The sequence below is a fragment of the Budorcas taxicolor genome, chromosome 6 (genome assembly GCF_023091745.1).
Source record: "Budorcas taxicolor isolate Tak-1 chromosome 6, Takin1.1, whole genome shotgun sequence".
NCBI lineage: Eukaryota > Metazoa > Chordata > Mammalia > Artiodactyla > Bovidae > Budorcas > Budorcas taxicolor.
The window spans coordinates 110,842,479-110,870,268 of record NC_068915.1 but is presented as its reverse complement, the minus strand read 5'-3'; the positions used below and the strand labels follow the sequence as shown (position 1 = coordinate 110,870,268).

At 44.3% G+C, this 27,790-nt stretch overlaps 1 protein-coding gene across 1 annotated transcript in view; it reads right to left on the bottom strand.

Moving 5' to 3' along the window:
* The window catches only part of CD38 (CD38 molecule), a 53,450-nt gene extending 30,851 nt beyond the window's left edge, over positions 1 to 22,599 (bottom strand). The window contains exon 1 of the mRNA XM_052642276.1: positions 22,391 to 22,599. Within this exon, the coding sequence (XP_052498236.1) occupies positions 22,391 to 22,599 (209 nt within the window). The remainder of the gene's footprint in view (positions 1 to 22,390) is intronic.
* Positions 22,600 to 27,790: the final 5,191 nt, after the last annotated feature.

Here is a 27,790-nt window from a genome sequence, read left to right as displayed (position 1 = left end):
ATAAAAGCCCAACAATAACAGTGCTAGCAAGAATATTCATACCCTGATAGTGAACACATAAAGCTATGCCATTACCTTGTGAAACAGTGTAGCAGCTTCTGAAACAGCTGAACCACAATGGCTCAGCTATTTTATTTCCGGGGATTTACCCAAGAAAAATGAAACCACATGTCTACACAGTAACGTGTATACTAATATTCATAGGAACTTTACTCATAATATCCAAAAAGTGAATACAAGTCACATACAAGTCAACAGATGAATGGATAAACACACTGTGGAATATACACACAAGGGACTACAGTTCAGCAATAACAGGGAAGGAACTATTAGTACAAGACGGATGAATTAGAAAACATCATGCCACAGCCGTGGAAGACACCACACAAAAATATGGAGTATGTAATTCTGTTTGCATAAACTTCAAAAAAAGTGTAAACTAACAGAAAGTAGAGGTACCCCACTCAATATCAAGACATTAGTAATTTAAACAATGTGGAGTGGTTTAGAGATAAAAAGATCATAAAATATATTAGAGCCCAGAAATGAACTAATAAACCTGATACACAACCAAAGTGGCATTATAAAGCCCTTCATAAATAATAGATTATTTAATAGATGGAGCTTACAGAACTGACTATCCAACTATAGGGATAAAATGAATTAGCCTCCTACATTATATCATACACAAAAATACATTCCAAAAGTATAAAGCACTAATGAAATCAAATGTTTTAAAAATTTTTTTATTATATGTGACATTTTGTGGCCTCTGGTAGAAAATAAGTTCTTAAATAAGATACAAGGGACTTCCCTGGTGGTCCAGTGGTTAAAATTCCGAGCTTCCAATGCAGAGGGCATGGGTTTGATCCCTGGTCAGGGAACTAAGATCCCACATGCCCTGCAGTGTGGCTCCCCCCAAAAATAAACATTTTTTTAAAGATGCAAAAAGGCATAACCATAAAAGATAATATGAGTATATTAAAATCTTCAGTAAGACAAGGGACCTGATAAATAAAGTCAGGTCAGACCACAGATAGGGAGAAGTTATTTGCAAGCCACATAACTAATAAAAATTTAGAATCTTTATACAATCAGTATGAAAAAAAATTCAATATAAAAAACAGGCAAAAGATAAAAATAGGCATTTCACAGGAAAAACCAGAATGACATAAACACATTAGAAAGTGATCAGTTGCATTAGTAATCAGGGGAACAAAAATTAGAGCCGCAAAAGATGGGCAAAACATTTTGACAATTTCCAAGTGCTGGTGAGGATGCATGGTAACGAGTAAATTCACACTGTCTTTGTGAAGGGAAATTGACACCACAAATTTGGAGGCCTGTTTGGCCATATATGACGTAGCAGACAACTTTGCTTTCCAACCCGAATAGATACCCTTCACTCTTCTTCCCTACTGGCAAAGCACGTCTCCTATCATAGAGATTCCAAATATCAAACACTCACTTTGCAAGCCTCCTCTGCAGTTTGGGGAGCCATGTACACCAATTCTGGCTAATGAAGTTCAAGGAGGAAGCACAGAGGCAATTGAAGGAGGGCTCTGGGAAGGATGTTATTCCTTGATAAGGAGACTTGCAGGGAAGGCAGTCTTGCCATCCCCCTGCTCTCTGTTCCTGGGTATCACGATATAAGGACATAATGCCTGGAACTGCAGCAGCCGTCTTGTGACAAGAAGCACAAGGATGAAAGCCACCCTAGGGAGATGGAGGAATGGAAGGTCCCGAGTAATGGGTGAGCTGCTGAACCTACCCAAGGACCACCCCACTTCTGTATATATTGTTATGTGTGTCTATTAAAAACCTCTTGTTTTAGACCTCTTATAGTTGAGTATTCTTTTTCTTGTCACCAAAAGCATCTTCACTGATACACCCATTGTTTGAGCTAAATTGTGTGCCCTAAAAGATGTATCCGTTCTAACTGCCAGTCCCTCAGAAGGTGACCTTATTTGGAAATAGGATCTTTGCAGATGATCAAATTAAGGTGAGAATAAGGGTGATCCTTTACCCACTATGACCAGGGTCCTCAGAAAGGGCGGAAAATTTGGACCTAGAGACAGACACACACAGAAGGAAGAAAATGTGGAGACATAGGGAGAATCCCATCTGCTAGACAAGGAATGCCTGAGGCGTCTAGAAACTGGAGAGTAGCCCGGAACAGAGGCTTCCTCGTGGTCCTCGGAAAGAGCCGAGCCTTCTGATACCTTGACTTCAGACCTCTGGCCTCTAGAACTGTGGGACAAGAAATTCCCATTGTTTAAGCCACCCAGTTTGTGGTGGTTTGTTACGGTGGCTCTAGCAAACTAATGCACCCTGGACAGGTGAAAACGGCACTCTAGGGCTGAGGAATTCAGTCTCTAGCTAAACATCTGAGAAAAAACACAGGCACAAGAAGATGTGTGTGTTTCGGCATGGTTTAGGTCAGCGAAAACAGAATAAGGGAGAATTTGCTGTGTAAAACAGAGCGCTCAACCCAGGGCTCTGTGACAACCTGGAGTGGTGGGATGGGAAGGGAGGCCGAGGCAGGCTCAGGAGGAAGGGCGTGTGTGTCCCTGTGGCTGACTCAGGTTGATCTGTGGCAGAGGCCAACACAAAACTCTGTAGAGCACCTCTCCTCCAATAACTGTATTTTGTTTCTACACGTCTCAATATTGTACAAGGACAATCTGTGATAGTTAAAAGAAAAAGAAAAAATTTTAAAATAAATATATTAAATGTATACCTTTAGAAAAAGGAAATCTATTCATAAATGTAGGATACAGTCATTCACTAGGCTACTATGCAGCAGTTAAAATGAATGAGCTAGTGCTCACATAGCAACATGAATAAATCACTAAAGTAATGTAATTGAAATCACCAAAACATATTGGTAAGTGGAAAAAAGCAAAGTTCATTCTACAGGGCAAAAACGTAAAACAAATACAAACTAGAATTCAAAGGCAGTAGCATCTTCCCTTATCAGATTGACAAAAATCAGAAAGTTTGAAAACATCCTGCGTAGTTAACAGACGGGGAAATAAAGTGTCATTGCCTCATGAAGAGGATTGCTTCATCAGAAGTGTGTCCATGTTTTGAAAATGTAGAGGGGCACATATTTTGACTTCTAGGATTCTGTCTTACAAACCCAAGGATTTTATTGCAGCATAGTTTGCAATCTATTGCAAAAGTTAAAAAAGTTTAAAGCGAAGTCGCTCAGTTGTGTCTGACTCTTTGCGACCCCATGGACTGTAGCCCACCAGGCTCCTCCGTCCATGGGATTTTTCAGGCAAGAATACTGGAGTGGGTTGCCATTTCCTTCTCCAGGAGATCTTCCCGACCCAGGGACTGAAACTGGCTCTCCCATATTGCAGGCAGACGCTTTACCGTCTGAGCCACCAGGGAAGTTTTAAAACAACCTAAGTGTCCATCGACACAAGTCTAGAATTTGGTAAATCTATAAAATGGAACACTACTATAGAATGAAACAGAACTACATTGATAATCAAGATACACTATTAAGTGAGAAAAAAAGTGAGATACAGATGAAAGACTGTGTGCAGAAAAAAAGAATATATGCATATGCGCTCATATATTCAGAAAATATTTCTAGAAAGATACAGGTCAATCAAGTATTGCTTGCATCTGAGAAAGAAGAAAATTGAAGGAAGATGTACTTTGATTTTTCTCTCTAACATGTTTCTTTGAAAACTGGGGGGAAAAGATCTGAATGAAATATGACAACCATTTTATTGTCAGTTAACTCTGCATGATGAGTAAATGGATATTTGTTCCATAGATATTTCAGTGTGTTTAGCATTATCATGATTTGACATGTTTAAAAGAAAAGACTTGAGAGGATACATGAACTGAAGAGTGAGGAATATTGAACAAGGAAAAGCGTGAAGAAAACTAGAGATGTCAAATACAAAACGCACAACATTCAGCACAAACGGATATGTTCATAATCTTGGTTTCCAAACCTTTAAAATTATTTTTTATTTTAAAGATCAACAATTCATGAATGAAACAGTACCCAATTTAGCAGACCAGAAAGGAGCTCCAAAGAGCTGTACAAAAAGAAATATGAGTGGGACCAAAGAAGTTATACTAGACAAGAAAAAAAAATGCAAGGCTTTAAAATTTTTTACCAAGAAGTATTTAAACATGAAACCAGATCTCCCAAATACAAACAGTTACCTTTGAACTCAGCCTCACACATTCCTCTGCAGTTTTAAATCTCTCCCAGTTTCCATACAAAACTGTATGTTTTCCATCTCTCTTTACTCTTAAAGAATCCCCAAGGAGATTTTATTACTGCTTTGCTACTGCTACTGCTAAGTCACTTCAGTCGTGTCCGACTCTGTGCGACCCCATAGACGGCAGCCCACCAGGCTCCCCCGTCCCTGGGATTCTCCAGGCAAGAACACTGGAGTGGGTTGCCGTTTCCTTCTCCAATGCATGAAAGTGAAGAGTGAAAGTGGAGTCGCTCAGTCATGTCCGACTCTTTGCGACCCCATGGACTGCAGCCCACCAGGCTCCTCTGCCCATGGGATTTTCCAGGCAAGAGCACTGGAGTGGGCTGCCATTGCCTTCTCCGATTACTGCTATAGACAAGCTAATTCATACACAGAATTTTACTCTGAGAAATCAAGATAATGAAGAAAGAAATTTTATTATGCATTTTACAATATTTAAACTGTGGGTGCCAAAGACAGAAATCACTTTATAATGTTTGCTTGATAGTCACAACAAGAGAAAAGAAACATCTCAACCATGGCAAGGCGAGTATGGATCATGGCTAAGTGAAAGCATGGGCGGAATTGTTAACATCACTTCAAATCAAGCTTTACTAACTGCTTCAAAACATCCAGAGACTAAAGAGGTAGATAGCTTTCTGCTATACAGATGCATTCAGGTAGGAAGTGGAGAATGTAGATCAGCAATTTTTTCAATGTCATATTATGGGGGAAGTTTGAATTATATCTATAAAACTACTTAGCTGAAGCCACCCATTTAAGCAGGTATACAGCTTACTTTTGTGAATCACCTTAATTTTTGTGGTATGCCCCACTAGTATTTAGAATTCCACTTTGGGGTTTCCCTGGTGGCTCAGACGGTAAAGCTTACAATGCAGGAGACCTGGGTTCGGTCCCTGGGTCAGGAAGATCCCCTGCAGAAGGAAATGGCAACCCACTCCAGTACTCTTGCTTGAGAAAATTCCATGGATGAAGGAGCCTGACGGGCTATAGTCCATGGGGTCGTAGAGTCGAACATGACTGAGCGACTTCACTTCACTTCAGTTCACTTGGGGGTTAAGTGATTTATTTTGTAGTCTTCTCTACATTAAAAAAATTTTTTTTCAAAGTGTTCTAAAAAGGTCATGTTTTATTTTTAAAATTAGAAGAAACGTCACTACAAGGAGAAGGAATGTCATTCTCATGCAGCACTTATTCAAGCTTCTGACCTCGGGTTTCACTTTCTCTTTTATCTTTAAAGACAACCTTCTCATCATCCCTCCCCCCTACCTGTTTCAGAGCAGGTATTTACTGGTGATATTAAAAAAACAAGCAAACATGATCTCCTACAGAGAGAGTCAATTCCTAGGCAGGTTGATAAGAAGTCCAGGGTTCCCAAGGAGGAGACAGGGGTCTGGAATTCTCAAGGAGCAAAGGACAAACATTTTTCCCTCTACATTCCTTAGTCTTATTACATAAAACGTTTTTTCTTTAAGCCTGGAACTGATGATTACACAACAAATTTTAAACTCTGTCTTAAGGATTATATAACAACAATGTATCCTGCTTGAGGACAGTTTCTCCTTCCTGAAAACCTTCTGGCTAATCCTGTTATCTTAAAATGTAAATTATGGGAGTGAGTCTAGTAAAATGATTTACTACCTTGGGACATTCTTTTGATTTATTGTAATAATTAATTAAAAAATATATGACTCCCTTGCAAACACCAGCAAGGGGGGCATTCTCCATGCCCTTCTGATGTCTATGTCAGAAGCTTTCTCTGAGCCTTTTCTTGACTTGAATAAAACTCTGCTACACAAAAGCTCTTGAGTGATCAAGCCTGGTCCCTGGTCCCGAAGCTAAATCTTCTTCGGAGATCATGAATCCAACATCGTTCACCATAAGCTATCGTTACTCTCCACTCAGATCAACTACGAAAACTTGTGAATATAATCAGTCATTCCCTTCCACGCACACACGAAAGCAATTCTTGATTTCATCTATCATTCATTTTCATGTTTCAGCCTCACCATCTTGCATCTGTTCTTTACACCATGAGTGTGTGTGACAGTCGCTCAGTCGTGTCTGACTCTTTGTGACCCTATGGACTGTAGCCCGCCAAGCTCCCCTGTCCATGGGGTTTTCCAGGCAAGAGTACTGGAGTGGGTTGCCATTTCCTTCTCCAGGGGATCTTCCCGACAACAGGGATCGAACCCAGGTCTCCCACATTGCAGGCAGATCTTTACACCACAGTTCATTTAAAGAAAAGTTTGTCCTGGTAGTTTTCTGAACTGAGGCAAGGAAGAGATCTCTAATGGAAAAAAAAAAAAAAAGCAATGCCTGACCATTTCTAAAATCATTCATTGCAAAAATGAAAAAAGAAACTCTACCTGACCCATATTTAACGGAGTCTCTGTGTTAACACCACCATTTTTCACTCTCCCTACACAGGTTGCTTGCCTTCTACACAATTACTAGGCTACTTTCTAGGATACCCAAGAGCTTCCATTTTTACTCATTTGGTTCTTTATTTACCTATTCTTAAGTAGGTGTATGCCTATCCTTTTTGCTTTAATTATACCCTTTCATTAAATTGGATGCATGAAAAAAGAAAACCTTTTTTCCTGTGAAAGCTAAGTTGAAGTTTTGGGTAAAAATGACCAAGGTGAGTCACTTTAAAAATGCTGCTGAGTTTGATATTGGTAGGTCAGTTGTCAAAAACCTTAGAAAACTGTAGAAATTTAGACGCATTCTTCACTTAGACAACTTCTCAGTCCACTTCAAAGAAGCTGTCTCTCAAACTAGCCCCGATTTCTCCCATCTTGGATGCCCCGCTTATCCACCCAATCACCATGTCGTTTCTGCTCTCCTTTCCGGCAAGACTCCTAGGGAGAGCTGTCTAGTTACAATTTCTGATTCCTCTCTTCCCTGCTTCTTCAGTCCATTATGACAGGCTTTCCGCATGACCACTCCTCTAAAACCAGTCTTGTCAAGTCATTGATCCATTGGTCCATTTTCAGCTTTCATCTTGTTTAGCCAGTCAGAACTACTTGAAGAAGACAATGAACACTTCCTCATCATGAAACATTGGCTTGAATTTCTACGCACAGTTGACTTTCACATTCATATCTTCAGCCCACACCCCTCCCCAGTACCCTCAGTCATAGCAGCCAGCATCCTATTCAGTGTCTGCACTTCAGTGGCAATGGACAAAGCTAATATGTACAGAACCAAACTGGTGGTTCCTGGCCCAACTTGCTTCACCCCAGTCTTTCCCTTGTTAATATAGGGAAATGCATTTTTCTGGTAACTCAGCCCACAAACCTCAGAGTTTTATTTTTTTTATTCTTTTTTCCTAATATACTATATTCAAGCCCATAGCAAATCACAAGAAATCTGTTTTCAGAATATATCCAGAATATGTCCCCTTCTCACCCCCATCCATCAAGACCAAATCTGCAATCACTTCTCACCTGAGCACCTACAGGAACTTCTACATAGCTTCCATGACCCTTCCTACCATCTATTCTCAACCCAGCAACCAGAGGGGTTCCTTTAATACAGTGTCAGTCAGTTGTACATCACTATTCATCACTAGTGGGATGCAGCCTATATCCTAAGGACCAAAAGAATCATAACGCTATTTACACATTTTGCTAACAACAATAATATACATACAATTATTTAATTATTTCACATATACATATGAAATAAAATACATGATTATGTTAATGCTATTAGGATCCAAGATGAACAGTAAATAGGACATTTTCTATGGATCTAAGTAAAAGCATTTTGACAGAAAAGAAAGGAAACATCCATTTTACAGCTCCTATGGAAATAATCTGCAGAAGGCAATGGCACCCCACTCCAGTACTCCTGCCTGGAAAATCCCATGGATGGAGGAGCCTGGTGGGTTGCAGTCCATGGGGTCGCAAAGAGTCGGACACGACTGAGCGACTTCACTTTCACTTTTCACTTTCCTGCACTGGAGGAGGAAATGGCAACCCGCTCCAGTGTTCTTGTCTGGAGAATCCCAGGGACGGGGGAGCCTGGTGGGCTGCCGTCTGTGGGGTCGCACAGAGTCGGACATGACTGAAGTGACTTAGCAGTAGCAGTATGGAAATAATCAATCTTGGCAATAATCATCAAATGCTGCTAAACTAATTCAATGAAAAGTTGTTGTGGAACTTTATAATGAATGAATTAGGCAGTTAACGGCCAATCTTGTTAACGCCCCTAAATGCAAGACAACGTGACATTATGTGTCTCCTGAGGTGATGCCCAAGGAATTCTACAGCTCCCTCTATGAAGCATTCCTGACCACTCCCGAATCTAATCTGACTCTAACCGAGCTCTCTGTCTGCAGGTCATACAGGGACAGGAGATGTAAGAGGCTGGGTTCAATCCCTGAGTCCAGAAGATCCCCCGGAGGAGGGCACGGCAACCCACGCCAGTATTCTTGTCTGGAAAATCCCATGGGTGGAGGAGCCTGATGGACTACAGTCCATGGGGTCACAAAGAGCTGGAAGCAGCTGAGTGACTGAGCCCGCTCACCACAGGGACTAGAGAAAAGTGAGGTCGCTCAGTCGTGTCCAGCTCTTTGAGACCCCATGGACTGTAGCCTACCAGGCTTTTCAGTCCATGGAATTTTCCAGGCAAGAATACTGGAGTGGGTTGCCATTTCCTTCTCCAGGGGATCTTCCCGACCCAGGGATCGAAACAGGGTCCTCCCTCATTGCAGGCAGATGCTTTACCATCTGAGCCACCAGGGACGCGCACAGGGACTAGAGGAGAACATGAAATAAAACCAGGAGCCAAACCCAGCAGGTGGGAAATTCTATAAGACGAATCATTGAATCTCTTCAACAGAGTAACAGGCTCTTAAAAATGATTATAAATTAAAGGATACTAATAATCCATCCTTGAAGATACTTAGAGGATACTTCAGATAGCTGAATGTAATGAGTGAATCTTTACTTGAACAAATCAGTTATAAAACTACATGATTTTTAAGAAAATCATAGAAAACTGAATGCAAGTTGGATATTGGATAACACTGAAAAAATGCTCTTTATTTTGTTACATGAGAGTATGGTATTACATGGGCTTGAATTTTTTTTATGTTATTTTTCATTCAAGATTCAGACTGAAGTATTTACAGACAAAATAATGTGAAGTCTGGAATTTGCTTTAAAGAAAGTGTTTTATGGCTACAGTCTCCAAACTTTTTGGTTTCATGGAAGACAATTTTTCCTTGCACAGGGGTGGGAGTAGGGTGGTTTCAGGACGATTTGAGTGAATTACATTTATTGTGCACTTTGTCTTTTATTATTACATCAGCTCCACTTCAGATTATCAGGCATTAGATCCGAGAGGTTGAGGACCTCTGCTTTAGGGGAAAAAAAAATGTGAGGAGACAGATTAAAGAAGAATAGCAGGATGTTGATAATTTTTGAGATTGAGTAATGGGTGATTGCAGCCATGAAATTAAAAGACGCTTACTCCTTGGAAGGAAAGTTATGACCAACCTAGACAGCATATTCAAAAGCAGAGACATTACTTTGCCAACAAAGGTCCATCTAGTCAAGGCTATGATCTTTCCAGTGGTCATGTATGGATGTGAGAGTTGGACTGTGAAGAAAGCTGAGTGCCGAAGAATTGATGGTTTTGAACTGTGGTGTTGGAGAAGACTCTTGAGAGTCCCTTGGACTGCAAGGAGATCCAACCAGTCCATCCTAAAGGAGATCAGCCCTGGGTGTTCTTTGGAAGGAATGATGCTAAAGCTGAAACTCCAGTACTTTGGCCACCTCATGTGAACAGTTGACTTATTGGAAAAGACTCTGATGCTGGGAAGGATTGGGGGCAGGAGGAGAAGGGGACGACAGAGGATGAGATGGCTGGATGGCATCACTGACTCAATGGACTTGAGTTTGCGTGAACTCCGGGAGTTGGTGATGGACAGGGAGGCCTGGCATGCTGCAATTCATGGGGTCACAAAAAGTCGGACACGACTGAGCGACTGAACTGAACTGAGTGCACTTAAGCATCCATATCTGAAAGAGAAGGGAAAGAATATCCCCAGGTGGAATAAATCGTATTTTACACTTATCTACTGATAAGCAATGTGATTCTGCTGCAGAATCACAAATAGACGTCACACACAGATAGTCTCTCGGGACTATTCTAACCAACTGCTGGCATCTACCTACATGGCAGGCTGAGGTTGAACCCAGGCTCACCCCCATGTGCTGTGATCAGTAGGGACCTAGGATTAGTGTGCTTGGTATGAACCACATCCTTCCTGACCCAGTTCCAAGAGATGATGGTTCAAGACGTGAGATAAACCACAGAGACTATGGCTGTTAGCTAGCGCCAGCGTGGCACTCTGCTGCCTAACCTGCAGAAATGTGTAGTATGTCCCGAAGCACAAACATTAGGACCTTGCCTCACTAAATGGAGGCCTGTGACCTCACCCAGCAGCCTAATGACTCACCTTTGAGATGACGGAGGAAGACACCTCCATCTGGAGACAGCAGAAATGCTAACACACTGGGAATGGGTTGCCTCTGGCCTCGGACTTGCTTAGAACACCCTCTTTTGGAAACCACTGAATGGGACAGCGCCAGGCTACGCAGTCAGTTCAAAAGCCAGTTCTACCATTTAGCCAGCTCCGACCATGGGAAAAGCACTCCCTGTCTCTGTTTCCTCTTCGTTTGAATGGGCCTGATGATTCCAAGGGTAGAAAGAGATGAGTTTCGGTCCTCACTCTGCCGTGTACTAACTTCAAGATTGTCTTCATGCACTGATACAGTCACAGAGAGCCCGGGGCTCAGAAAGACTGCACTTAGAGTTTGATGCTCTGAAGTCGCTGTCTGGAAACTTTTAAAAATTTTACCTTTGCTTTTGTGTTTCTACAAGAGAAGCCCAATAGGACACTGGGAGGGGCGCCAGGGCCTTGAAGTTTGGCTCACATATGGTTCCCCATCTGCTGCTTCTCCACCTCCCTGGGGCAGGGTCTTGCCTGTGAGGACCCTTCCTCACTCTGCCCACCAGCAGGAGGGTCTGGTGGAGTCAGGCATCCCTTCCCTGTGTACCAAGTTGCGGGGAGCAATCCGGCACCTGTGAGGGTCTGAACTCTCCCTGCCAGGAACCCCCATGCTCAAGGGGACCCTGCAACCAGGAAAGGTTAATTTTGAATTTCTGCTGGATCTGTTTCTTTGACTGGAACCCTCATCTTGCCTGTTTTGTTATTATCTGCGTGCACAATGACCGGCCTCAGGGAGATGAACTGAGCCGCCCACCTATGAAGGTCTGCAAGGAAGTGAAACTAACACATCCCCCTGCCTGACTTGCCATTGTGGGGGACATTTGTAAGGACTGAATAGTCTTTTTATTCAGTTTCCTCACCTCCCTGCATCTCTGATCCATTAAAGAACCTGGCTTCCAGGCCCCACAATATGGTTCTTTTGCGGCGCTGGTCGGCCGTCTTCTCAGTCAGCTTCCTCCCAAATAAAGTCCTGATTGCAGGGCCTTGTCTCGGATTCATCACAGTGAGCTTGGACTCGGTAACAACCCGACTTCCAAGAGCAGGCAAAGCCCACCTGGCAGGGCTTCCTTGGTGGGCCAGTGGTTAAGAATCTGCCTGCCAATGCAGAAGAAATGACCTCCATCCTTGGTCTGGGAAAATCCCACACGCTGGGAGGCAACTAAACCCATTTTCCACAACTCCTGAGCCAGCACTCGGGAGCTCATGGTCCCCGACAGGAGAAGCCCTGGCACCAACTAGAGAGGAGCCTCCTCTGGCCGCAGCTAGAGAAAGGCCACGTGTAGCAACCAAGACCCAGCACAGCAAAAATATCACATAAAATAATAATGATAAACCAACATGTCTGACTCTGTGCAACCCCATGGACTGCACCGGGCCAGGCTCCTCTGTCCATGGGATTCTCCAGGCAAGAATACTGGAGTGGGTCTCCGTGCCCTCCTCCAGGGGGTCTTCCCAACCCAGGTATGGAACCCATGTCTCTTACGTCTCCTGCATCGACGGGAAGTTCTTTACCACCAGTGCCACCTAGGAAGCTCAAGACCACAGAATAAAAGGGAATCTTCCTCCTGCTTTCTGAACAACGAGCAAGTCATCTTTATTTGTACGAGGACCCCACAAGTTACCTTGCAAGCTCTAGGAAATCACTCAATCATTTATAATAACTGTCTCGGCTCCATCCCTACAGTGTGTGTCCTGAGACTTCTCCGACAGGATGCGAGATAGAGCTCCTACTGTGCTGCAGACAGCCCATTCACATGGATTCCCAACCTTTATCCCCTTGAAATTTCTAAACAGGCTTTTTGCAGCTGTTTTCCAAGGGATTTTCCCTCCAAAGAGGAAGGGAGGAAGCAGAGAGGCCGTGAGTGCTCACTGTGGTACTGAATAAAGGTTTTCTTTATTCATGGCCACTTCCTTGGGTTATTAATAACGATACCAGGGAGGGAGCTTGGGCGGCAGGCAGCTGCAAACAGCACCGACCTTTCTAAGAACAACATCAGAAGCAACAAAGAAGCATCTTTGGCCTGGAAATGACCTCTCTCCTTCTCTCTCTCCTCTGTTTCTGTCCTCTCTCACTCAGCCATCTAATGGGCTCCCAGAGCATGCAATTAACCCCTCCTTCTAGAAGAGTCTACCCACCCCCAGCTACCTTTCCCCAGATATCCTGGGAGCACCCCAAGCCCCACAGGCCCCACACTCGGTTTATTTGCATATGTACTCCACTCCACCCTTCCTTCCACAGATAACTTAGCCCTAGGGTCCAAGTTCCCTCCTCGTAACCATAGCAGCAGCTCGGACCCTTGTTTCACTTTCCACATTCAGTCGGGCTCACCTGAGACCCTCTGGCCACTGGTCCTGGCTTCAGAAGCCCAGAAGGAAAGATAGGCTTGAAGGAAACCTGATAATCACAGAGAGTGCACGGGTGAACCCAAGGCCCTGGGGGCGCTGATGAAGTTCAGGGTCTAACTGGGAAGAGGGGCGATGAGCAGGTGGTTGTTCCATCACCACGAAGGGAAACCACACTGCCATTCTGTCCCTTGCAAGGACGGTCACCCTCTCACAGTCTCGTGTGCTGAGAAAGTTCAGGTTGTACACGGGCCGGCATGACCCTCTAACCAGCGAGATCCTCCCGAGGGCCCGCAGCCATCAGAGAGTTTTGGTCCACAGATTGGCCAATCTGCCGCAAGCAGTGGCATCTTCTCTATCTCCCAGACTTTGTTCAACAGGGTTAATACACACTCTTGGGAACAGCCTTTTGTGGAAACCCTACCATTAAAGGAAGACTTCATGCATGACCTCTTTCATCAAGCCCTTCCTGATTCAGCCGCTCCAGGTGGGTTCAGTTTGCTGAATCTCGGTGGTGCTGCTGTGACCCTTGGTACGTGGCAATTCATGTACCGATATTTTCTCGTTTGATGGGTACCTGAGTACATCCCACACGGCCCTGGAGAATCCAGCAAAGGGCTAATAGCAGAGAAGTGGCCCCTCCCTGCTCAGGGCCCCTCTCGTCTGGATACAACCCTCTTAGCTGCTGAACATCACACTGTCCCACGTTACTGTTTCCAGGCCAGTCCTCCTAAACCTGCCTTGCAGGACCCGGAGGGCAGGACTCAAGCTCTCTTTCTCCCTGAATCCTCCACATCTCGCCCCAGCTACACACACACATACATAAAAGCCTTGACTAACAGTTTGTATAAATCTGCTATTGGGTACAATTTTTTGCTCATACATTTTATGGGAAGTGGAAGTTAAAGAAATGCTAAAGTCATTAAAATGGGAGGCATGGGGAAGTAAAAATGAAGTGCTGGCCCTGAGAAATCTTATTGGAAATTTTGAAAAGGAAAGAGAAGCTGAAACAAATGATGAACTAGAGATAACGGCATCAGAAAAGACAGTGGATGCGGTCACAGAAGGGATCATTAGCAGCTGGGAGAAGATCAAAGAAGAATCTTCTCTGATTAAGGCTCTCATTGCTTATGTATCAACAAGTACGGTGTGGACTTCAGCAGGTTCAAGTCAGTAAGCACGGATTAAGACTCTATAAAGTGATGAAGGACATGCTGGACCACAGGGAATGCAGAGATGAGTTAAACGCCCCTCTCCATCCAAGGGGAATGGCAACCCACTCCAGTATTCTGCCTGAAAAATCCCACGGACAGAGGAGCCTGGCGGGCTACAGTCCACAGGGTCGCAAAAAGTTGGACATGGCAGCATGAGCAAGCAAGCAAGGCCTCCAGCCAGGACCCTAGCTTGTCTCAGGACAGGGACAAAAATAATCATTTATTATGATTTTGTTCATTTCTATTATTTGTAATATACTGGCTTATATATTGTTGTTATTTAGTCACTAAGTCATGTCTCTTTTGCAACCCCATGGACTGTAGCCCAACAGGCTCCTCTGTCCATGGGATTTCCCAGGCAGGAATACTGGAGAGGGTTGCTATTTTCTTCTCCAGGGGAATCTTCCCAGACCAGGATCCAACCCATGTCTTCTGCATTCCAGGCGGATTCTTCGCCACTGAGCCCCCTGTAGCCCCTGCTAGCTTGTACATCACTCACTTAATCCAGCTAAATATTTTTGCTTATTATATCCCAGGCACTCTTTTAGATCCTCGAGATATATCCCGCAACAGAATGTCTCTAGACTAAATGACCGTACATTTCATGAAGCATCTGCTAGAGTTTTAACATTTTAAAATCTAGTTTTGTTTTTTTTTAAAAAGCAATAAAGTAGAAAGAGGTGTAACAGAAAAACAAAAAAGATGATAAAGAAATGAACATTTAAAAGCTAACATAAAGATACATAAAGGGTGCAGCTGCCCACAATACCTCCGTCACTCCTGGCAGGCGGTGGGCAGCGTTGCTTCTCTGCCTCCCGAATCTGGGTTGAAGGGGCGACTTGACCAATGAGGAAGTGATGCTGTGCTGGTTACGGGCCTAAAGCTTGAGGAAGGGCTCTTCTGAAAGTCTGGGAACTTGGAAGAAATCCAGGTGCATCACAGAGAGATCGTATGGTGACACCATGGGGTGAAGAGGGGCCCTGAGAAGAGCAGAGAAAGCAAGGCCCCCGCCCCAGCTGACACCACGGGCCACGGCGCCATCTCGTAAGCACCACGTTTCCGATGTTCCAGCCAAGTCAGCTGCTCATGACTACAGCCCCAGCTGGCACCATGTGAAGCAGGCCATCCAGCTGATCCCAGACAAGCCACTCAATTGGGAAAGATAACAAATGGCTGAGGCTTTAAGCCCCTAGGTGTTAGGGTAATTTTTGATGCAGCAAAAGATAACCAAAACAGAAAGCGCACCTGGAAGCAAGGCATGGCCTAACGGAAACCTAAAACACATGTTCAGTCCAGTTCAGTCGCTCAGTCGTGTCCGACTCTTTGCGACCCCCTGGACTGCAGCACGCCAGGCCTCCCTGTCCATTACCAACTCCCAGAGTCTACCCAAACCCATGTCCATTGAGTCGGTGATGCCATCCAACCATCTCATCCTCTGTCGTCCCCTTCTCCTCCCGCCTTCAATCTTTCCCAGCATCAGGGTCTTTTCCAGTGAGTCAGCTCTTCACATCAACTGGCCAAAGTATTGGAGTTTCAGCTTCGACATCAGTCCTTCCAATGAATATTCAGGACTGATCTCCTTTAGGATGGACTGGTTGGACCTCCTTGCAGTCCAACATGTGTACGATGGTTCCTTTTCTGTGTCAGCTTGTAGCCCGTGGTACCCACAGATTTAGTCAGATGCATCTGGATGCATGTTGCGTTTAAATGGATGCCCACTGAGTAAAGCAGGTGACCATCCATGGTCTGGGTGGGCCTCATTCAGTGAGCTGAAAGCCTTAAGAAAAAGACTGACTTCCCCCAGGGAAAAGGGAATTCTGCCAGCAGAGGCCTTCAGATTAGAGCTGCAGCATCAGCTCTTCCCTGGATCTCTAGCCTGCCTGCCCACCCTGAAGATTTTGCCTTGTCAGACACCAAATCACGTGAGCCAACTCCTCAAACATTATTGACTGGAGGATTTTTGCAGAAACTAATGCCTATGGCCAGCGATTTGTTATGCAAGTGAATATTGAATCACGAAGGATTTTAATCTTTTTGTTGGCCTAATAGTCACATCGTCTGAATCAGAAGTATACTCTGAAGAACTATCATCTTCTGAGATCCTAGTCTTTATGTTGCTTGGACAATCAGAGAAAGTATCTGCATAAAATTCACCGAAAAATGCCTCTTCACTTAAAATTTCATGATGCGTCCTTTTAAAAAATTTTATGGTAATAAACTTGCTGATGATATACATAAGGTTGGAACAAAAACCTAATGGAGCAAAATGTGAATGATAACAACCACAAGGTGTATGAGAAACCCTTGATCAGTTTTTAGCTCTAACAACTTTGCACGGTGATGTTAATTGTATCACTCTTAAAAGCACATTGCCGTGTCTCTGGTCAATAATATGTTAAATGAGCACTTTCTCTTTCTCTCCCTCTGTCGCTATCTCTCTGTCTCTGTCTCTCTCTCTTTCTTATTACAACGTGACTTTAGCATTTAGCACTGGGTGACAAGCTACAGTCATTAATAGAAAGGCCTCAAGAAGACTGTTTGTGAAGGCTGAACAGGCAGGACAGAAATTGTTATTGGAGGCTGGGGAAATGAAATCTGTGCTCTGAAGACCTGTCACCTGCCATAACGAAACTAATAGAAACAGACCTAGTGACCTTAGGGTTTTGGCCACGGAGATTGCCAGGCAGAATGCTGGCAGTGCCAACTCATTTCTTCCAGCTGTCTGTGAGAAAGATTCAGGGAGAAAGAGAGAAACAAACCAAAAGAGAACTGTTCATTTCTAAGCAGATTCAAGAGCAAGCATTTCCAAGTCAAGATTTGTTACGTTTGAAATAAAACTGCTTTTCATTCCCAGTCTTTCCTAGTAAAAGAATTTCAAAGCAAGAAATGGCCTCAAGGCAATGATCACATCCAGGGTGCTGCTAATAAAACACATTCACAGGGTCAAGACTTCAGAGGTGTGACTGGAAGCCTCTGAGACATCATGGAGAAGAAGAAACTCAGCATTTCCAGCAATCCAGCTGACACCAGCCTTTCAGCTGACTCCGCCACTATGCCATTCATGGAAGTGATGTCTGCGCTGTTTGGGATGCTCCAGCTTAGTTAAGCCCCCCAGTGACTTCAGCCCCAGCCGACATCACGAGGAACAGAAGAACCACCTAGCTAAGCCCCATCAATCCTCAGAGTCATGCAAAACAGTAAAATGGCTTATATTTTACGACACTAAGTTTGGGGGTGGTTTGTTACATGGTAATAGATAAGCAAGATACCAATTACAGATCATTTGAAACTGAAGAGTAATAAGGGAAGAGGCCTACCATAAGCCTACTGATGGCAGGGGAGTAATAATTATCAGTGGCTAACAAGCCCCTTTACCTAGCACTGCCATATTCTGTCTTTCTTCCTTGACACTCAATTTTACATAGCTGCAATTATTATACTCATAATTTTTATGATGGTTTTGTTTTGCATGATATTACTTATCACAATTTTATGTTAGACATAGTTTGAATCAAGTACTGCAGAGGTAAGAAGAGCTAGATCAGAGTAGAAATACCAAGTTGAACAGTTGGCATAAATTGCTGCTTTGGCCCACTATAAATGACCAAGGCAGGAGAGAGTAGTCTAGGCAAGAGATGGAGGCAAAGGAGGATTGCAGAAATGGTCTCAGCTTTCATCAGGGAGAAGAGGGTATGACTACAAGGGAAACAGCGTGCTAGACTTTCAACAACATAGAACGAGGAAGTTATTAATCAAAGAGCCATGACCTTGAAGTTAAAAGTCTCTGGGGGAACAGAAAGCAGAAGGGCTACAAGAAAAACAGGCAGAGAGAAAGAAAACATCACATAGATAATCTACAATATATGAAGAATTCTCATAGAAAGAAATAAACAAGCAACTCCGTAGAAATTAACAAGGATCTGAATAGGAAACTCATAGGAAAAAATATATAAACGACCAACACTGCTGCTGCTGCTGCTGCTAAGTCACTTCAGTGGTCTCCGACTCTGTGTGACCCCATAGACGGCAGCCCACCAGGCTCCCCCGTCCCTTGGACCAATAACCATATACAATATGCTAAGAATCATCAACAGTCAGGGAACAATTAGTTGCTATTGTTGTTCTAGTCAGCAATGACAAGACTGTGGGAAAGTATGACCTCTGATGGATGGTGATGGGAGTATAAAATGATACAGCTACTTTGGAGAGAACTCAGAAATATTTATCAGATTTTAAAATATGCATAATACTCCCTTTGGCCCAGTAAATCTATCCTATAGAAACACTCCCATACGTACACAAATATATGTTGTTGTTTAGTCTCTAAGTCGTGTCCAACTCTTTACAACCCTATGGATTGTAGGGCCCCAGGCTCCTCTGTCCTTGGGAAGCTCCAGATAAGGATACTGGAGTGGGTTGCCATTTCCTCCTGGCAGAGATCTTTCTGACCCAGGGATCGAACCTTTGTCTCCTGCATCTCCTGCATTGCAGATAGATTCTTTATGAGACACCTGGGTAGCTACATATATATATAACAAAAATTATATATTTCACAAAAATATTCATTGCAGCATGTTTCTCCCCAACCAGCATGGTAGCTTCATGAGAGTGGGCGCTTTGTCCTTCACTCCTGTGTTATATCTACATCCACCCTACAGAATGCTGGCTTCTCCAGTGGCTCAGAGAGTAAAGAATCTGCCTGCAATGCAGGAGACCTAGTCCTTGACTGGGGAGATCCCCTGGAGAAGGAAATGGCAACCCACTCCAGTATTCTTCCCTGGAAAATCCCATGGACAGTGGAGCCTGGCCGGCTATAGTCCATGGGGTTGCAAAGAGTCAGACAGGACTGAGTGACACACACACACACACACACACACACACAAGCACACTGGAAATATTTATATCCACCCTACAGAATACTATTAGCTGTTAGATGGTGCTAGTAGTAAGGAATGCCTTCCAATGCAGGAGACGTAAGAGATGGGGTTTGATCCCTGTGTCCTTAAGATCCCCTATAGGAGGGCATGGCAATCCACTCCAGTATTCTTGCCTGAAGAATCCCATGGACAAAGGAGCCTGGTGGGCTACAGTCCACGGGGTCACAAAAGAGTCAGATATGACTGAAGCAACTTAACCTGCACAACCTATGTGTAATGACACTGAAACATCTCTGGGACCAATTATAAATTAAAAAATGATAATTACAGTAGAAAAAATTTTTTATCATTGGAGATTGATTTAGTGGATTGTGATTTAAATAAATCTAATCTTAGGCACCTACTTTTTTTGTTTTTGCTTTTACTTTTATTTGGAATTTTTTTTTTTTTTTTGGCAGCATTTATTCCCAGGCCATAAGTTTTCGTTTTTTCAGTTTCTTCTGGGAGATCTTTTCCTTTTGCGCAACCTCCTCTTCTGATTTAGGAATAATCTGTTCTTTTTCAGTGAAGATCATCTTAGTGTGGCCAGGAGAACTCATGTATGGGTTGATCTGACCATGAGCTCTGCAAGTCCTACACCAACAGCAAATGGTTTTTAGAGGTCACCTATAGGCCGATTACGGCAAAGGAACATCTGTTTTGATGTTGGCCTTGGTCCATGTTTATTATCATTGAAAGATGTCTGTGATATTGCACTTCCCTCAAAAATAGCATGTTGAACGTTTAGAATACATCAGGATCTTTCCTCCTTATTCTTATCATTCCCCGCATGTGGTAGGCACTTCCATTCCATTTCACAGCTGAGAACATTGAAGCTCAAAGAAAGTAATTTGCCCAGAGTTATGCTGTGACAGAGCTGGGATTTGAACCCAGTGTGCAGAGTTCCTGCTCTTAAACTACCCAAGGATAAAGTGACCGTATGTTCTGTTTAAGCCCAGCATAATTATTAATAGTGTCCTCTTTCTTTCCAAAAAGTTCCAGACACAGTCAATGCATTATGGTCCCTCTACCTATAGAACCTACTTAGGTAGCAGTGTTAAGAGTTGTTTCTGGAGCCAAATTTGGGGCAGTTTGCTCAAACTCTCCAATTCAGTTTGCTTATATGTAACATGGAGAGAGCACTAGTAATGCCTCAGATTGTTGTGAAAGGGCTAAACGGTTTGATATTTTTAAGTGCCTGGCACACAGGAAGTACAAGATTAATTATTAACCTGTTTATACAAAGTGTGTGTGTATGTGTATTGTGAGATATCTGGAAAGATGTTCAAAAAATAATAACAGGAGATATCCCCATTAATATTTTAAAAATATGTGTATACATATACATTCGCCAATGGATGTGTCTTTTAGATATTGTGTGTTTTGAATACTGAGTGTGTATTTAACATTGAGTAGGCATCCTGACAAGCACTAAAAAGCCACCTGGTCTCTATGGCATCTTGCTTGCTATATGGATGTGAACGCCCTAAAGATGATCAAACAACAGCAATTTAAAGACTATTAAATTAAGTAAAAATAAAATGATCACTTTTATCATTACCATTTCAGATTGTGTATCACTTGATTTGAGCTTCCAGGGCAGCTCAGCTGGTAAAGAATCTGCCTGCAATGCAGGAGACCCTGGTTTGATTCTTGGGTGGGAAAGATCCCCCGGAGAAGGGATAGGCTACCCACTCCTGTGTTCATGGGCTTTCCTGATGGCTCAGATGGTAAAGAATCCGCCTGCAACGTGAGAGACCTGGGTCCAGTCCCTAGGTTGGGAAGATCCTCCGGAAGAGGGCATGGCAACCCACTCCAGTATTCTTTCTTGGAGAATCCCCATGGACAGGGGAGCCTGGTGGGCTACAGTCCATGGGGTTGCAAAAGGTCGAACACGAAATGAGCGACAAAGCACAGCACTTCACTTGATTTAATTGATATGTTAATTGAAATCTAAAGGAATGGCTCAACTTCTACATTTTCTCTCAATTAACTAATTGTAAGCAAACATTTGAGACCATGGCAATCTTTGGACTAGAACAATTTGCAAGTAAGAAACCTCAGTCGCTGCGCTAGAACCTGAACTCATGGGCACCCGCAGGGAGGCTGGGGGGCAGGAAGGGGGCTTCTCTCTGCCCATTTCCTCTCTCCCCAGCCCGGGGTCAAGAGGCAGAACTGATTAGAATCGCACAGGTGGATATCACGGCTAGCCTGCCCGCCTTTGGCAGTCCGGAAACGGCAGCCAGCCAGCACCTTTTTATTTCCTAGCTTATTCTTCTTCATGTACAATTTCAAAACTGAGTTTTCCGGGTGAAACTAAGCCCTGGTAATGGAAGTCAGAAAATCGGTTCACTTTGGGGTGAGATTAGTGGCTAGCTGGGATAGTGCCAGAGAAACCTTCACAAAAGTTTCCATAGACTGGGTGTTTCCAGGGTCCCTATAGACTCATAAAGCAGATGCACTATTGAGGCTGTTAGAATCTTAATTTTTAACCTTGCTGTTACTTTGTTTTCTGTTGTTACCGGGAGCTCTGGTCACATTTATTTCAGGGCGCACAAGGAGACTCTCGGGGCTGGTATATTAATGAATGAAATGAATGTCGGTGATCCGGCCCCCCAGACACTGTCCTCCCCCGACCCTAGGCTCCGCAAACCACTTAATCCAGTGTCATCTACAACACTCCGGGGACTTGGGAGGCAAGAGTTGGCGAACAGAAACCCCGCGCGAGGTAGATAAGGCCAGCAACTCACCGGCCTCGCGTTGGCTTTCCGAACCAGTCGCCGGGTGGTGGGCGCCCAGAGAGTGCTGCGGCCCCAAATGGAAGGCCAGGCTCAGGGCGTCTCGGACAAGTTCCAGCAGCCCAGCGGACGCGCCAGGAGCCGCGCGCTCTCGGCGGGCTCCCGGGGACCACCGGCCGCCCGCACCTCTAGCGAGTGGCGCGCGGACTGCCTACTCGGCACCGCCCGGCGCGCTCTCAGCTGACTCGGGACAGTAGATGCCTTGTTGCCAGCAAATCCAGCCGGCTGCTGTTCGGCACGCGGCGTCCAGCTGTGCCCAGCTGTGCCCCGCGAGTCCCGCCGAGCGCCGTCCCCACCGCGCGTGGAGCCCCGCAGGGCGCCTAAGACGCCCACTCACCTGGAATACGACCAGATCTGCTGCTGGTAGGTGTCGCATCGCTCTTGGATGATTTTCTGAAAATCAGGGGTGCTGCCTAGCCCGTGCCACCTGTTGAGCCCGGAGTGGTACCACTTGTGGATTCCGATCGCCCCTCCGGTGATCCCCGCCACCAGGAAGCACAGAAGAAGGCAGTAGCAAAGCTGCTTTCTCGTGCAGCAGTCGGCCATGGGGTCCGATGAGGGTCTCCCGGACCGACTTGTAGAAGAGGCCGCTGAAGTCCGAGTGGCCGGGGCGGAGAGCGCTAGCCCGGTTCTCAAACTGCACTTCCCCTTTAGCGCTCGCTCGACTTTTCTCTGGCTTCCTTTCCCACTCCTCCCCCCTCTTTCGAAGTGCCTCAGTGGCGATCGCTCAACCAATAAGGATCTCAAGGTCTTAAAAAGCCTACAGCTGTTCACTTCCTCGAAGGCAAGAGTGAATATTGACATTTTAGGAAATCAACGAACTAAAACGGACTGGATCAGATGGATTATATACTTTGCAACCAAAGATGGAGAAGCTCTATACAGTCAGCAAAAACAAGACCGGGAGCTGACTGTGGCTCAGATCATGAACTCCTTATTACCAAATTCAGACTTAAATTGAAGAAAGTAGGGAAAACCACTAGACCATTCAGGTATGACCTAAATCAAGACCCCTACGATTATACAGTGAAAGTGACAAATAGATTCAAGGAATGAGATCTGATAGGCAGAGTGCCTGAAGAACTATGAACGGAGGTTCATGACATTGTACAGGAGGCAGGGATCAAGACCATCCCCGAGAAAAAGAAATGCAGAAAGGCAAAATGGTTGTCTGAAGAGGCCTTACAAATAGCTGTGAAAAGAAGTAAAAGGCAAAGGAGAAAAGGAAAGATATACCCATTTGAATGAGGAGTTCCAAAGAATAGCATGGAAAGATAAGAAAGCCTTCCTCAGTGATCAATGCCAAGAAATAGAGGAAAACAATAGAATGGGAAAGACTAGAGATCTCTTCAAGAAAATAAGAGATCCCAAGGGAACATTTCATGCAAAGATGGGCACATTAAAGGAAAGAAATGGTATGGACCTAAAAGAAGCAGAAGATATTAAGAGGAGGTGGCAAAAATACACAGAAGAACTATGCAAAAAAGATCTTCATGACCCAGATAACCATGATGGTGTGATCACTCACCAAGAGCCAGACATCCTGGAATGTGAAGTCAAGTGGGCCTTAGGAAGCATCAGTATGAACAAAGCTAGTGGAGGTGATGGAATTCCAGTTGAGCTATTTCAAATCCTAAAAGGTGATGCTGTGAAAGTGCTGCACTCAATATGCCAGCAAATTTGGAAAACTCAGCAGTGGCCACAGGACTGGAAAAGGTCAGTTTCATTCCAATCCCAAAGAAAAGCAATGCTAAATAATATTCAAACTACCACACAATTGCACTCATCTCACACACTAGCAAAGTAATGCTCAAAATTCTCCAAGCCAGGCTTCAAAAGTACCTGAACTGTGAACTTCCAGATGTTCAAGCTGGATTTAGAAAAGGCAGAGAAATGAGAGATCAAACTGCCAACATGTGTTGGATCATGGAAAAAGCAAGAGAGTTCCAGAAAAACATCTATTTCTGCTTTACTGACTATGCCAAAGCCTTTGACTGTGTGGATCACAAGAAACTGTGGAAAATTCTGAAAGAGGTGGGAACACCAGACCACCTGACCTGACTCCTGGAAATTCTGTATGCAGGTCAACAAGCAACAGTTAGAACTGGACGTGGTACAACAGACAGGTTCCAAATCAGGAAAGGAGTGTGTCAAGGCTGTATATTGTCACCCTGCTTATTTAACTTATATGTAGAATATATCATGAGAAATACTGGACTGGAAGAAGCACAAGCTGGAATCAAGATTGCCATGAGAAATATCAATAATTTCAGATATGCAGATGACACCACCCTATGGCAGAAAGTGAAGAAGAACTAAAGACCCTCTTGATGAAAGTGAAAGAGGAACGTGAAAAAGTTGGCCTAAAGCTCAACATTCAGAAAATGAAGATCATGGCCTCTGGTCCCATCACTTTCTGGCAGATAGATGGGGAAACAGTGAAAACAGTGACAGATTTTATTCTGAGGGGTGCCCAAATCACTGCAGATGGTGATTGCAGCCATGAAATTACAAGATGCTTGCTCTTTGGAAAAAAAGCTATGACCAACCTAGACAGCATATTAAAAAACAGAGACGTTACTTTGCCAACAAAGGTCCATCTAGTCAATGCTATGGTTTTTCCAGTGGTCATGTGTGGATGTGAGAGTCGAATTATAAAGGAAGCTGAGTGCCAAAGAATTGATGTTTTTAACTGTGGTGCTAAATATTCATTGGAAGGAATGAATGGCCAATACTTTGGCCACCTGATGGGAAGAAAAGACCCTGATGCTGGGAAAGATTGAAGGCAGCAGGAGAAGGGGACAGCAGATGACGAGATGGTTGGATGGCATCACTGTCTCAGTGCACATGAGTTTGAGTAAGCTCTGGGAGCTGGTGATGGACAGGGAAGCCTGGCTGCTGCAGTCCATGAGGTCTCAAAGAATCGGACGTGACTGAACTGCACTGAACTGTTCACTTCTTGAGCAGAGGGAGCCAGGCTCCTCATCTAGCGAGAAGCCACCGCTTTGTCTTTGTTTGTTGTTTAGTCTCTCAGTCGCGACTCTTTGAGATCCCGTGGACTGCAGCCCACCAGGCTCCGCTGTCCATGGATTTTTCCAGGCAAGAATACTGGAGTGGGTTGCCATTGCCTTTTTCTAGAGAATCTTCTCCACCCAGGGATCAAACCGGCATCTTCTGCATTGGCAGGCAGATTGTTTACCACTGAGCCACCTGGGAAGCCCTTGACCTTACTTGGCAGACACTCAAAGAGCAGACAGTATAACTTTATACACCTTGGTTGGCTCCCTTTCCCAAGCTATACTTTACACTTAACCGACACCTGCTTCCTGGAGATAATCAAAGGGACTGTCTGCCTCCCTCCCTGTGTACATGCAATGCCTACCTCTGCTTAGCACTTTGAGAAACACCTGCTTAGTTCAGTTCAGTTCAGTCCAGTCTCTCAGTCATGTCCGACTCTTTGCGACCCCATGAATCGCAGCACGCCAGGCCTCCCTGTCCATCACCAACACCCGGAGTTCACTCAGACTCACGCCCATCGAGTCCGTGATGCCATCCAGCCATCTCATCCTCTGTCCTCCTCTTCTCCTCCTGCCCCCAATCCCTCCCAGCATCAGAGTCTTTTCCAATGAGTCAACTCTTCGCATGAGGTGGCCAAAGTATTGGAGTTTCAGCTTTAGCATCATTCCTTCCAAAGAAATCCCAGGGCTGATCTCCTTCAGAATGGACTGGTTGGATTTCCTTGCAGTTCAAGGGACTCTCAAGAGTCTTCTCCAACACCACAGTTCAAAAGCATCAATTCTTCGGCGCTCAGCTTTCTTCACAGTCCAACTCTCACATCCATACATGACCACAGGAAAAACCATAGCCTTGACTAGACGGACCTTTGTTGGCAAAGGAATGTCTCTGCTTTTGAATATACTATCTAGGTTGGTCATAGTTTTTCTTCCAAGGAGTAAGCGTCTTTTAATTTCATGGCTGCAGTCACCATCTGCAGTGATTTTGGAGCCCCTAAAAATAAAGTCTGACACTGTTTCCACTGTTTCCCCATCTATTTCCCATGAAGTGATGGGACCAGATGCCAGGATCTTCGTTTTCTGAATGTTGAGCTTTAAGCCAACTTTTTCACTCTCCTCTTTCACTTTCATCAAGAGGCTTTTTAGTTCCTCTTCAATTTCTGCCATAAGAGTTTTGTCATCTGCATATCTGAGGTTATTGATATTTCTCCTGGCAATCTTGATTCCAGCTTGTGTATCTTTCAGTCCAGCGTTCCTCATGATGTACTCTGCATAGAAGTTAAATAAGCAGGGTGACAATACACAGCCTTGACGGACTCCTTTTCCTGTTTGAAAACAGTCTGTTGTTCCATGTCCAGTTCTAACTTTTGCTTTCTGACCTGCATACAGATTTCTCAAGAGGCAGGTCAGGTGGTCTGGTATTCCTATCTCTCAGAATTTTCCAGTTTCTTGTGATCCACACAGTCAAAGGCTTTGGCATAGTCAATAAAGCAGAAATAGATGTTTTTCTGGAACTCTCTTGCTTTTTCGATGGTCCAGCGGATGTTGGCAATTTGATCTCTAGTTCCTCTGCCTTTTCTAAATCCAGCTTGAACATCAGGAAGTTCATGGTTCACGTATTGCTGAAGCCTGGCTTGGAGAGTTTTGAGCATTACTTTACTAGCATGTGAGATGAGTGCAATTGTGTGGTAGTTTGAGCATTCTTTGGCATTGCCTTTCTTTGGGATTGGAATAAAAAATGATCTTTTCCAGTCCTGTGGCCACTGCTGAGTTTTCCAAATTTGCTGGCATATTGAGTGCCGCACTTTCACAGCATCATCTTTCAGGATTTAAAATAGCTCAACTGGAATTCCGTCATCTCCACTAGCTTTGTTCGTAGTGATGCTTCCTAAGGCCCACTTGACTTCACATTCAAGGATGTCTGGCTCTAGATGAGTGATCACACCATCGTGATTATCCAGGTCATGAAGATCTTTTTTGTACAGTTCCTCTATGTATTCTTGTCATCTCTTCCTAATATCTTCTGCTTCTTTTAGGTCCAGACCATTTCTGTCCTTTATCAAGCACATCTTTGCAAGAAATGTTCCCTTGGTATCTCTAATTTTCTTGAAGAGATCTCTAGTCTTTCCCATTCTGTTGTTTTCCTCTATTTCTTTGCATGGATCGCTGAGGAAGGCTTTCTTATCTCTTCTTGCTATTCTTTGGAACTCTGCATTCAGATGCTTATATCTTTCCTTTTCTCCTTTGCTTTTCACCTGTCTTCTTTCCACAGTTATTTGTAAGGCCTCTCTAGATAGCCATTTTGCGTTTTTGCATTTCTTTTCCATGGGGATGGTCTTGATCCCTGTCTCCTGTACAATGTCATGAACCTCATTCCATAATTCATCGGGCACTCCATCTATCACATCTAGGCCCTTAAATCTATTTCTCACTTCCACTGTGTAATCATAAGGGATTTGATTTAGGTCATACCCGATGGCACCCCACTCCAGTACTCTTGCCTGGAAAATCCCATGGACAGAGGAGCCTTGTAGGCTGCAGTCCATGGGGTCACGAAGAGTCGGACATGACTGAGCGAGTTCCCTTTCACTTTTCACTTTCATGCACTGGAGAAGGAAATGGCAACCCACTCCAGTGTTCTTGCCTGGAGAATCCCAGGGATGGGGGAGCCTGGTGGGCTGCCGTCTAAGGGGTCACACAGAGTCGGACACGACTGAAGTGAT